We start from the raw sequence: 13,565 nt of genomic DNA, 5'->3' as shown, positions 1-13,565 counted from the left end.
GGTAGATGATGTAGGTTTTTTTAGACCCTCCCTCTTATTTAATCTTAACATTTCACATGAGGCTCAGTGCTCCTCAGTGACAGCAAATGTTGGGAAAGGGATCCCTCCAAAAATTTACCATATAAGAAGAATAAACTTTACGGATTCTAGCATGAGGTTTTTCTTCCATGAAGCTAGATTCTAAGCTTCGTGAGGGTGAGGTCTTCATCTATTTTGCTCACTACAATATTCCTTGACTGATGCCTGGCATGTAGTAATCACTCAATAAATATTTGTTGAATTAATGAACCACATCAGTGACTTCCAGTAGGACAGGTAAAAGTAATATAAAGAAACAGTGTCTAAAACCATATTATGGTTAAGCTAACAGACATGCACTATCCAAGCAGTTGCCAAGTTATACACTAAAGATTCTATTAACTTAAAATCCAAGTCTGTCTCTTTGTAATCTTTATCATTTTTCTCTACACTAGCTGCATCTACATTTCTCAAACTTCCTCTAGTGCGAACTAGCTACATTGCATTTTAACTTGATTGGGATATATTTTTCCTCCTTATAATATATATTAAAAACTTGATTGGCATATATATTTTCTCCTTATTATATATGCATTTATATTTTTATATATATTAAAAAGCAGTGTATGTGCAGTTCATTATCTGATAAACATCATATTACATCTGGCGGAACTCAAACTTTGTTATGAGCTTTCTTCATCGCAAGCAAGCTCTTCCCCCAAAGTCTTCTTAGAATTCATTTATTTAGAATATTCTGTTTCTGCTAATTAAAGTTAATTTACATGCCTCATCCAAAATAACAGATTTAGTATTTTACCAATTCTACCCAAGATTTATGACAACCCTTACTGGCAGTAAAAAATAATGGATGCACTAAAACATTTAGAGATACAGTATGATAGGGAGTTCAAATTTGAAGTACTATTCAAAGTAAGCCTTGAGATAAAGGAAGATTTATATAGCTAGGGTTTGTGGGAATGGAACATAAGCAGAACCACAGAAGAAAGCATGGTTCAACCTTACCAGTAGGTCTGTGTGTGTGGAGCCACTGAGAAACAAGACCATGGAGGACTTGGTTTACTCCATGGGTAGATGAATCATTCTGTAGTTAGGAAAGGATTTTGACCACAACTTTTAGATGATTATACCTGAGTAAAGTTTATGTGACAGCAGTGACAGCTAACAGACACTATAGGCAGGGAGGCCAGTTAGAAAGAAGCTATTGAGTTGAAATGTAATGAGAGCTTAAATAAAGTCAGTGATAGCAGAAGGAAAGTTGCAAGATTTGATCTAGGAAAGAGGTGACAGGAGGCAGCAACTAGTGTGAGAAGAGATGAGTAGTTAATGATGCTGAATTTCTAAGCCTGGGAGAGTAAGTGCTATGAATAAGAAAACGGAGGAGGAGCAGGTGTAGATAAAACATAGATGAACTGGTTGATCCAGGATGGAGTGTTGGAAGCTAAATGCATTATGGAATGGTTGAAAGAACAGTCTGCAAAGAAGCTCTTGGTCAGGTGAGGAGATGGTCAAAGTGCAGCATAGTGTCATGAGAGACAAGGAGAATGTTTTAATAAAGGAAGTAGTAAGTATTCAGAGTTTTCTAGGCATATGAGAACTAATGCAGGATTTGCTAAGTAGGCCTAAAAACAGATCTGTGAAAAAAACATATCCAGTAAAATACAGAGCCAGGAAGATTAATTTCAAGAAATTAAAGACTGTGTGTAGAAAGCCAAGGAATGGTAAAAATATGTGATATTAAATATTTAAGTTACCATATAACTTAAATCAAGTAGTTTCCTAATACATAAATTATATTTATATCTGACAATACAAAGTTATGGACATAAACAGGATGATAAAAATAAACCCTTTCACACACCAAGATATAATGCTATCAAAAAAATGAGATGCCATATCTAAAAAAAAAAGATTTAACTAGGAAAAATTCTTGATATAAAAAGACAGCATTTAAAGAAGAAAGAGGATTTTAAAGACAGGATTTTGAGGAAATGTTTTTGTAGAAAGCTGTCTTGTTGGCCTCATCCCTCACCTTCTCCCACCTATCACACCTGGCAGTGTTTGAGAGTTGCTAAAAGTAGATCACTTGGAAAGGAAGACGATGGACCAACATAGTCATACCTTTATACCTAAGAAAGAAAGCCAAAGCAGTCTCTGTGGATGTGTGTGTGTAGAGACAAGGGATTTCAAGATTTCCAAAATCCTGAAAATGAACTCTACCCTCACAGACAGTAGGGCAGGGAATGCTGGAATGTTTCCCAGGGACCAGATATAGACTCCCCTCAGAAAAGAAATTTGGTCTAGGGCCATTTTTATGTTCTACCCAAGTGGTTTTTCTAGTCAGGTGACTGAGACAGCCTTAATACTCCCCTCAATTTGACTAAACTTTTTTTTTAAGATTTTATTTATTTGAAAGAAAGAGAGCGAGAGTGAGAGAGAGAGAGAGAGAGAGAGAGAGAGATTATGGATAATTTCTAGTACCCTGGGATCATGACCTGAGCCAAAGGCAGTTGCTTAAATGACTAAGCCACCCAAGAGCCCCTTAACTAAACTTTAGACAGTTGTCTTCCTCACTCTAGGTCCCAGACTTCACTTGTCTTAGAGCATTTATTTTGGAAAATTTTCTATTGTAAATTCCTTCTTTGCCCCTTTTGAGATATAAATCTTAGTTTTACAACCCAGGAATGTCTTTCTTCAGGACCTAGAACCATGTCTTTGACACGTAAGCATGAAAAAGATAGTGGCCCTATCTCCCAGTTTTGTGGGAAGGTAGGAGCCTGACTTCAATGGGTGCCTTTGGTCCAAGTTGTAAATGACCCTCTGTGATGAAGATAGGAAAAAGTTTATGTTTTTTAGGGGGTCAGACCAATTAGCAAACACAGGTAGTTTATGATCCCTCACCTCAGCTCTTAAAAACTCTCTTTTCACCTTTCGTTATATTCTTTGTTTTGTCAAGCAAAGACTGAATTCTGACCTCTCCTTTATCGCAATAGCTTTGAGTAAAGTCTTTGTCTGTTTAACTTTGTCCAGTGCAACTTTTACTTTGACACAGGCAACTGGTTGTCAACAGCAGGAGTCTGTGCTAAAATGAAAAATCAATGTGGGGCCAAGTTAGAAGTGACAAGCCAAAGGCAGGCAATAGCACAACTCCTAGGAATCGTAGTTGGCAAAGGATTTCCAAAGAATGCACAAATGCTCATGAGTCATGGGGTTGCCAGATTTAAGAACTAAAAATATAAGGCACTCAGTTAAATTTGAATTTCAAATAACAATTCTTCTAGTGTATTTTGTGAGATGTTTAGTACATGCTTGTACTTCATACTAAAAAATTGTTTATTGTTGATCTGAAATTGAAATTGAACTGAGCGCGTTGTATTTTATCTGACATTTCCATCACAAGAGAAACAGTTTTAAACATCTGCTATTCCTAGAGAGTGAGAGCCTGAGCCTGCGTACATCAGTTGCCAGTTCTTATAGCTCTCCTTTACTATGTACTTCTTTCCACTCCGCCTTGCCACCTCCACATTTAAAGTCAGATGTGGAAAGGGTCAGAAACAGCAGCTAGCATGAATGGAAGGTGGTAAGACAAGAGAAAGAACAGAAGACTGCTTCCTCCTGACCCTGAAGGCAGATAGTAGGTATCAGGCGCTCTACAGGTCTTGGCTAGTAGAGGAGGGTAGGTGAAGGAAGATTTAAGGGTTGATAAATTTCTTAGACTGGATACTAGTTTCTGAATCACTATAATGATAACTTGGAAAGAAGGTAAGATTCCTAGGAACTGCCAGGTTTTGATCCAGAGGCAGAAAATATTTTCCCCTTTGTGAGACAGAAAAAAACTTGTATTTCCACATTCCATGTTACCCTTATTCAATGTACCAAGTCTACAGCCCTAAATATAAGTATATGACCATAAAATAAATACTTTTCAAGTTTTATGTGCCTCTATATTTCGAGATTAATCATTTAAAGGATTAATAATTCTAAAAGGATGACGCTAAAAAGTTAGCTTTGCGTATTATAGTAATACCACTTACAAAATAAGTATTATTGGAAAGCATTAAATATTAACAAATATTAATTTAAAACCTTGCTACGTGACAATTTTCTAATCTTTTTGTGTCACAGATTTTTTTGTTTTTTTATTGAGGTATAATTACATCAAATAAAATTCATTGATTTTAAGCATATAATTTGATGTACAGCCTTTCATATCAGAAGACTTTAAGAATCTGATGAAAACTATTATTTCACATACACAGGGACACAAATTTTCTGTTTTCCATCCATGTACAACAAGTTAAAATTCTTGCTTCAAGTCTTCCTCTGAACTGGTGGTTGATTATTTGAGACAATGACTTCACAAATTTATTATACTGATATATTATACTTATTAAACTAGTATCCAGTCTAAGAAATTTATCAATCCTTAAATCTTCCTTCACCTACCCTCCTCTACTAGCCAGTATATAATATCAGTGTCACCTTTTGAAATGAATGCTAACTATAAATGCTGTATTCCTACCTACTTCATTAGCAATAGAATGCCATCAGAGCACATTTACATGACTTTTTTTTTTTTTTCTTTTTAGATGCAGGTTTATTTTTTCCATCTTTCAATGGGAATTCCTATCTAGAACTGCCTTTTTTTACAACACTGGATGAGTTCAAATTTGTCCTGGAGAAGGAACATAACAGAACTGTTACCATCTACTTGACTATAAAAACAAACACTTTGAATGGAACTATTCTCTACAGTAAGTATTAAATGTTTAACTTCCTGTATGTCATGTTTTTCTCAAATGTTAACCTATTGAAGCAATGAATTATTCATTTAAATATTGTGGAAAAACTTTTCTAGCTTAGTGCATGAAGCATTATCAAAAGGAAATCTTAGTTCTTTCTAGTTTTCTTTAGAAGTTTCTTTAATTTATGAGTCATTCAATGGAACATGACTTACAAACAGGTTCTGAACCAGCAAGGAAGAATATAGCAAGCATATGAATTTGATGGCATATGGCTATAACAGTAAAACATAAATGCTGCAAATGTTTCAGAGCATATTTTTGTAATATACATCACTAAATATGATTGAATTCAGTATTTGGTAACTTGGAAGAAGGCATTCGAAAGCTGGAATTCATTTGATAATTGGGAAAATTCCTATCACTCTTTTAACATTATCCTAACTGGCTTGAAAAAAGTAGTATTAACAGTATCTGTTTAAGGAAATGCCTCTATATTTAGGGCTCTCTACATTATGCAGTGTGCTCACAAGGATTCCTATACCAGAATTTACAGATTTCTTTCTTGTATGGCTAAACATCACTAAAGTAGATTACATGCTGTATTCCAAATCTGACAATTGTTTTATTTCTTTTGAAATGAATGTTCAATAGTTTTAACAATTCCTTATATTGGAGGTATAATGTCTTCAGTATTTGAATAGATTATCCACTCTAGGGCAACTCATTATTTCGAAAATTATTTTCTCCTCTACTTTGAAATATTTTGCAAAAAAATCATTCCATACTTTGTAAAAATATTTAAACCTTCATATTATTTGGCTATGAGTAAAATGTTTTAAAGAAGCATTTTTGGTATGCCTGGATGACTCAGTGGTTGAGTGTCTGCCTGCCTTTGGCTCAGTTCATGATCCAAGGTCCTAGGGTAAAGTCCCTGCATCAGCCTTCTTGCAGGGACCCTGCTTCTCCCTCTCTCTCTCTCTGTCTCTCATGAATAAATAAGTAAAATCTTATAAAAAAAAAAAAAAAGGATTTTTGGAAAACATGAAAATTTGTTTTATTTTAGAAAGAAACTAATGTCAGAACTAGACCAGCATTATTTATGTCCCAGAAGTGTAAGCAACCATGTTTAAAGGATGGCTTCAGGGCAGCCCGGGTGGCTCAGCGATTTAGCGCCGCCTTCAGCCCGGGTATGATCCTGGAGACCCAGGATCGAGTCCCAGGTCGGGCCCCCTTTGTGGAGCCTGCTTCTCCCTCTGCCTGTGTCTCTGCCTCTCTCTGTGTGTGTCTCTCATAAATAAATAAAATCTTTAAAAAAAAAAAAATGGTGGCTTTAGGGACACCTGGGTAGCTTAGCTGTTGAGCATCTGCCTTTGGCTCAGGGCGTGATCTTGGGATCCCGGATCGAGTCTCACATCAGGCTCCTTGTGAGGAGTCTGCTTCTCTCTCTGCCACTCCCTGGATGTCTTTCATGAATAAATAAATAAATCTTTAAAAAAATGAATAACTAATGACTTTAGAATGTCTGGTGTATTTATATTTAAAGAGAGAGAGAAGAAAAGAAAAATTTGTTTTACATACAAAACCTAAGTTGCGGTGGACAACTATGAAATTTGGAAGTAATAGTACATTGCAGGGGAAAGGAAACAACACAACACAGAACAAAAGACACAAACATAATAATTTAAAGTCCCAAAGCAAAGTGATTCTCTGGCTTTGCAGTTTTTAAAGTTATATAAGAATAAAAGTTGTTTCTTTGTAGAAAGTATGTTTTTACCTACTAAAAACAGCCAAAGAAGCAGCCAACCTCTGGGAATTCTTCTCCTCTGGGCTCGTGCTTCTGGCTCATATCTATACTTTCACTCAATGTGCTCTTTTTGAAAGCCATAAAAATACATGCCATAAAATAAATAAATAAATAAATAAATAAATAAATAAATAAATAAATAAATAAATACAATAATACGTGTGTGTGTGTGTGTATATATATACAAATATATATATATTATATATACCCTGTCCACGTTGGTACTTTAATTTAAACCAATAAACCCAAACTGATGTTAGTGCCATAGAATTATTTTTGCCTTTTGTATTCAATGATCTACCAAAAAAGAAAAAATCAAGCTAGAAATTATTAGTAAAATAAAACAATCAAAAAAAAATGGTGCCATTGTAATGATTATCAGTTTCTTTCTGTGTCTTACATAATTGTTGTCCCTGCATTGGACACATGGAAGCTGTTTACTCACAAGAGTTTCATAGCCTATAAATGGGGAAAATATTTTTGTTTGTAAAGCATTCTTTTTGTTCATTTGTAAAGTGGTAATTTAATCCTACACTGTTGGGAATACCTCAGCAGAATGTTTCATGGAGTTGTTGCTCTCAGTCCTCTTCGAATTTATCAACCTCATAAAAGCCTCACACAAATGAACGCAAAGATTTTTGTGATTTAGTTAAACATCCATGGTTTAAAAGATGTCCCTTAACTTGACTTAAGGGCTGATATTCTTTCTTTTGAAATCAGTATATTACATGTAGGAGCAATTAAGAATAGTAAGAAAATTATAACAGATGTTTCATTTTAGAGACTAGAGGTTGATTTTTGTCTTGTTTTCCTTGGTTGTTTGTTTTTTTTAGTTTTGTCATTTTCATTTCCGGACATCTCAGGAAAAACTCAATTCCATGCTACAAACACGTATTGAACACTTGCGTTTTACATCACCCAATTTTAAAGGGAAAAGGATAGAGGAATATCAGGTTGGTAAGCCAGTGTCAGCTTTGAATTATATTCCTAGTTCAAAACTGTAGATTTATCTTTTTCTCAGTTTGCCTCACCAACTAATTGATGTTGAAAAGGAACAAAAGGAAGATAAAACTGGAATCCTTATGGGGTTACAGTAAAAATCCTTAGAAAGGATGGTTTAAAAAAGAACTCTCTGTGGGAGAGAGACAGCTCTGAGAACAGCAGTCAAGATGAAAAGAAAGCTTTTTGAATCTGCCACTGAACCAATTCAGAATTCTGGAACCCCGTCAAAGGAGCTACTAATAGGTCACGGGAGAAGGGATGAGACCACACAAAACTCTTTAGGTGCACTTTCAGAAAATGAGCTCTATTCGGCAAGCGTTATCAATCAGGGGGTTTCGTCATGGGATATATTACTATGCAGTTGAATCCATTCTGTGCTACTTCTTTGAAAAGAAATAAGCATGCCCTTTGGAAGTATGTGATCTTTGAGAATTAGGAGCAGACATCTGACCAAGTTGCAGGAGGCAAATTGCATGAGCAACTCCAGTGAGAGAACAAGATTCAGAAGTAATCTTCATATTACATAATATTTGTATTTAAGAAAGAAAGCAAAAGAAGGACTAGTCTTAGGTTTTATTCCAGGTAGAAATGGCCAGAACAAGTAGGGTCTTTGGGGCCTCCTTCTTTGTACATTTAGAGAGGACTAAAAGAAGATATTGCTGAAGAAAACAGGAGCTCCCTAAGGGCTGCAGCGCGCACGGCGGGACCCGGCGGGACCCGGAGCAGCTGAAGGGGCTCGGGCGGCGGCTCCGCGGAGGGGGCTGCGCGGCCCCGGGAGCAGCTCGGAGGGGCTCGGGCAGAGGAAGAGGCTCCGTGCGGAGGGGGCTGCGCGGTTCCAGGAGCAGCTCGGAGGGGCTCCGGCGGCGGCTCCGCGGAGGGGGCTGCGGGGCGGGAGCGCGAATCCACCAGCGCAGGCTCCGGAGCACAGGGCGCCGGGACACAGCCCAGGATCCCGCCTCCCCCGGGACAGGCAGAGGCCGGGAGGGCCCAGGACAGCGAGGACGCTCCTGCCCCAGCTGAGCACATCAGCGGCCCCGCCCCGGAGCCTCCAGGCCCTGCAGACGGAGTTCCTGCCGGAGCTGAATCCAGGTTTCCAGAGCTGCCCCGCCACTGGGGCTGTTCCTCCTGCGGCCTCACGGGGTAAACAACCCCCACCGAGCCCTGCACCAGGAGGGGGCAGAGCAGCTCCCCCAACTGATAACACCTGAAAATCAGCACAACAGGCCCCTCCCCCAGAACACCAGCTACACGGACAACTTCCAGGAGAAGCCAAGGGACTTAAAGTACACAGAATCAGAAGATACTCCCCGGTGGTTCTTTTTTGTTGTTTTGTTTTGTTTTTGTTTTGTTTTGCTTTTTGATTTGTTTCCTTCCCCCACCCCCCTTTTTTTCTCCTTTCTTTTTCTTTCTCTTTTTCTTCTTTTTTTTTTTTTGTTTTTTTTCTTTTTCTTCCCTTTTTTTTTCTCTTTCTCTTTTCTTTCCTTCTTTCTCTCCTCTCTTTTTCTCTTTTTCCCAATACAACTTGCTTTTGGCCACTCTGCACTGAGCAAAATGACTAGAAGGAAAACCTCACCTCAAAAGAAAGAATCCGAAACAGTCCTCTCTCCCACAGAGTTACAAAATCTGGATTACAATTCAATGTCAGAAAGCCAATTCAGAAGCACTATTATACAGCTACTGGTGGCTCTAGAAAAAAGTATAAAGGACTCAAGAGACTTCATGACTGCAGAATTTAGAGCTAATCAGGCAGAAATTAAAAATCAATTGAATGAGATGCAATCCAAACTAGAAGTCCTAACGACGAGGGTTAACGAGGTGGAAGAACGAGTGAATGACCTAGAAGACAAGTTGATAGCAAAGAGGGAAACTGAGGAAAAAAGAGACAAACAATTAAAAGACCATGAAGATAGATTAAGGGAAATAAACGACAGCCTGAGGAAGAAAAACCTACGTTTAATTGGGGTTCCCGAGGGCGCCGAAAGGGACAGAGGGCCAGAATATGTATTTGAACAAATTCTAGCTGAAAACTTTCCTAATCTGGGAAGGGAAACAGGCATTCAGATCCAGGAAATAGAGAGATCCCCCCCTAAAATCAATAAAAACCGTTCAACACCTCGACATTTAATTGTGAAGCTTGCAAATTCCAAAGATAAGGAGAAGATCCTTAAAGCAGCAAGAGACAAGAAATCCCTGACTTTTATGGGGAGGAGTATTAGGGTAACAGCAGATCTCTCCACAGAGACCTGGCAGGCCAGAAAGGGCTGGCAGGATATATTCAGGGTCCTAAAGGAGAAGAACATGCAACCAAGAATACTTTATCCAGCAAGGCTCTCATTCAAAATGGAAGGAGAGATAAAGAGCTTCCAAGACAGGCAGCAACTAAAAGAATATGTGACCTCCAAACCAGCTCTGCAAGAAATTTTAAGGGGGCCTCTTAAAATTCCCCTTTAAGAAGAAGTTCAGTGGAACAGTCCACAAAAACAAAGACTGAATAGATATCATGATGACACTAAACTCATATCTCTCAATAGTAACTCTGAATGTGAACGGGCTTAATGACCCCATCAAAAGGCGCAGGGTTTCAGACTGGATAAAAAAGCAGGACCCATCTATTTGCTGTCTACAAGAGACTCATTTTAGACAGAAGGACACCTACAGCCTGAAAATAAAAGGTTGGAGAACCATTTACCATTCGAATGGTCCTCAAAAGAAAGCAGGGGTAGCCATCCTTATATCAGATAAACTAAAATTTACCCCAAAGACTGTAGTGAGAGATGAAGAGGGACACTATATCATACTTAAAGGATCTATTCAACAAGAGGACTTAACAATCCTCAATATATATGCTCCGAATGTGGGAGCTGCCAAATATATAAATCAATTATTAACCAAAGTGAAGAAATACTTAGATAATAATACACTTATACTTGGTGACTTCAATCTAGCTCTTTCTATACTTGATAGGTCTTCTAAGCAAAACATCTCCAAAGAAACGAGAGCTTTAAATGATACACTGGACCAGATGGATTTCACAGATATCTACAGAACTTTACATCCAAACTCAACTGAATACACATTCTTCTCAAGCGCACATGGAACTTTCTCCAGAATAGACCACATATTGGGTCACAAATCGGGTCTGAACCGATACCAAAAGATTGGGATTGTCCCCTGTATATTCTCGGACCATAATGCCTTGAAATTAGAACTAAATCACAACAAGAAGTTTGGAAGGACCTCAAACACATGGAGGTTAAGGACCATCCTGCTAAAAGATAAAAGGGTCAACCAGGAAATTAAGGAAGAATTAAAAAGATTCATGGAAACTAATGAGAATGAAGATACAACCGTTCAAAATCTTTGGGATGCAGCAAAAGCAGTCCTAAGGGGGAAATACATCGCAATACAAGCATCCATTCAAAAACTGGAAAGAACTCAAATACAAAAGCTAACCTTACACATAAAGGAGCTAGAGAAAAAACAGCAAATAGATCCTACACCCAAGAGAAGAAGGGAGATAATAAAGATTCGAGCAGAACTCAACGAAATCGAGACCAGAAGAACTGTGGAACAGATCAACAGAACCAGGAGTTGGTTCTTTGAAAGAATTAATAAGATAGATAAACCATTAGCCAGCCTTATTAAAAAGAAGAGAGAGAAGACTCAAATTAATAAAATCATGAATGAGAAAGGAGAGATCACTACCAACACCAAGGAAATACAAACGATTTTAAAAACATATTATGAACAGCTCTACGCCAATAAATTAGGCAATCTAGAAGAAATGGACGCATTCCTGGAAAGCCACAAACTACCAAAACTGGAACAGGAAGAAATAGAAAACCTGAACAGGCCAATAACCAGGGAGGAAATTGAAGCAGTCATCAAAAACCTCCCAAGACACAAGAGTCCAGGGCCAGATGGCTTCCCAGGAGAATTTTATCAAACGTTTAAAGAAGAAATCATACCTATTCTCCTAAAGCTGTTTGGAAAGATAGAAAGAGATGGAGTACTTCCAAATTCGTTCTATGAAGCCAGCATCACCTTAATTCCAAAGCCAGACAAAGACCCCGCCAAAAAGGAGAATTACAGACCAATATCCCTGATGAACATGGATGCAAAAATTCTCAACAAGATACTGGCCAATAGGATCCAACAGTACATTAAGAAAATTATTCACCATGACCAAGTAGGATTTATCCCTGGGACACAAGGCTGGTTCAACACCCGTAAAACAATCAATGTGATTCATCATATCAGCAAGAGAAAAACCAAGAACCATATGATCCTCTCATTGGATGCAGAGAAAGCATTTGACAAAATACAGCATCCATTCCTGATCAAAACTCTTCAAAGTGTAGGGATAGAGGGAACATTCCTCGACATCTTAAAAGCCATCTATGAAAAGCCCACAGCAAATACCATTCTCAATGGGGAAGCACTGGGAGCCTTTCCCCTAAGATCAGGAACAAGACAGGGATGTCCACTCTCACCACTGCTATTCAACATAGTACTGGAAGTCCTAGCCTCAGCAATCAGACAACAAAAAGACATTAAAGGCATTCAAATTGGCAAAGAAGAAGTCAAACTCTCTCTCTTCGCCGATGACATGATACTCTACATAGAAAACCCAAAAGTCTCCACCCCAAGATTGCTAGAACTCATACAGCAATTCGGTAGCGTGGCAGGATACAAAATCAATGCCCAGAAGTCAGTGGCATTTCTATACACTAACAATGAGACAGAAGAAAGAGAAATTAAGGAGTCAATCCCATTTACAATTGCACCCAAAAGCATAAGATACCTAGGAATAAACCTCACCAAAGATGTAAAGGATCTATACCCTCAAAACTATAGAACACTTCTGAAAGAAATTGAGGAAGACACAAAGAGATGGAAAAATATTCCATGCTCATGGATTGGCAGAATTAATATTGTGAAAATGTCAATGTTACCCAGGGCAATATACACGTTTAATGCAATCCCTATCAAAATACCATGGACTTTCTTCAGAGAGTTAGAACAAATTATTTTAAGATTTGTGTGGAATCAGAAAAGACCCCGAATAGCCAGGGGAATTTTAAAAAAGAAAACCATATCTGGGGGCATCACAATGCCAGATTTCAGGTTGTACTACAAAGCTGTGGTCATCAAGACAGTGTGGTACTGGCACAAAAACAGACACATAGATCAGTGGAACAGAATAGAGAATCCAGAAGTGGACCCTGAACTTTATGGGCAACTAATATTCGATAAAGGAGGAAAGACTATCCATTGGAAGAAAGACAGTCTCTTCAATAAATGGTGCTGGGAAAATTGGACATCCACATGCAGAAGAATGAAACTAGACCACTCCCTTTCACCATACACAAAGATAAACTCAAAATGGATGAAAGATCTAAATGTGAGACAAGATTCCATCAAAATCCTAGAGAAGAACACAGGCAACACCCTTTTTGAACTCGGCCATAGTAACTTCTTGCAAGATACATCCACAAAGGCAAAAGAAACAAAAGCAAAAATGAACTATTGGGACTTCATCAAGATAAGAAGCTTTTGCACAGCAAAGGATACAGTCAACAAAACTCAAAGACAACCTACAGAATGGGAGAAGATATTTGCAAATGACATATCAGATAAAGGGCTAGTTTCCAAGATCTATAAAGAACTTATTAAACTCAACACCAAAGAAACAAACAATCCAATCATGAAATGGGCAAAAGACATGAACAGAAATCTCACAGAGGAAGACATAGACATGGCCAACATGCATATGAGAAAATGCTCTGCATCACTTGCCATCAGGGAAATACAAATCAAAACTACAATGAGATACCACCTCACACCAGTGAGAATGGGGAAAATTAACAAGGCAGGAAACAACAAATGTTGGAGAGGATGCGGAGAAAAGGGAACCCTCCTACACTGTTGGTGGGAATGTGAATTGGTGCAGCCACTCTGGAAAACTGTGTGGAGGT

General features: G+C 38.1%; 1 protein-coding gene across 1 annotated transcript in view; it reads left to right on the top strand.

Annotated features, from left to right (window-relative positions):
• EYS (eyes shut homolog) overlaps positions 1 to 13,565 on the top strand; it is a 1,522,493-nt gene that overhangs the window by 1,226,379 nt on the left and 282,549 nt on the right. Inside the window, exon 29 of the mRNA XM_025419151.3 lies at positions 4,626 to 4,794. Coding sequence (XP_025274936.3) covers positions 4,626 to 4,794 — 169 coding nt within the window. The remainder of the gene's footprint in view (positions 1 to 4,625; positions 4,795 to 13,565) is intronic.

This window comes from Canis lupus, chromosome 12 (assembly GCF_003254725.2).
Source record: "Canis lupus dingo isolate Sandy chromosome 12, ASM325472v2, whole genome shotgun sequence".
Lineage (NCBI taxonomy): Eukaryota > Metazoa > Chordata > Mammalia > Carnivora > Canidae > Canis > Canis lupus.
Note: the sequence above shows the minus strand (reverse complement) of the source record. Positions and strands in the feature narration are given on the sequence as shown.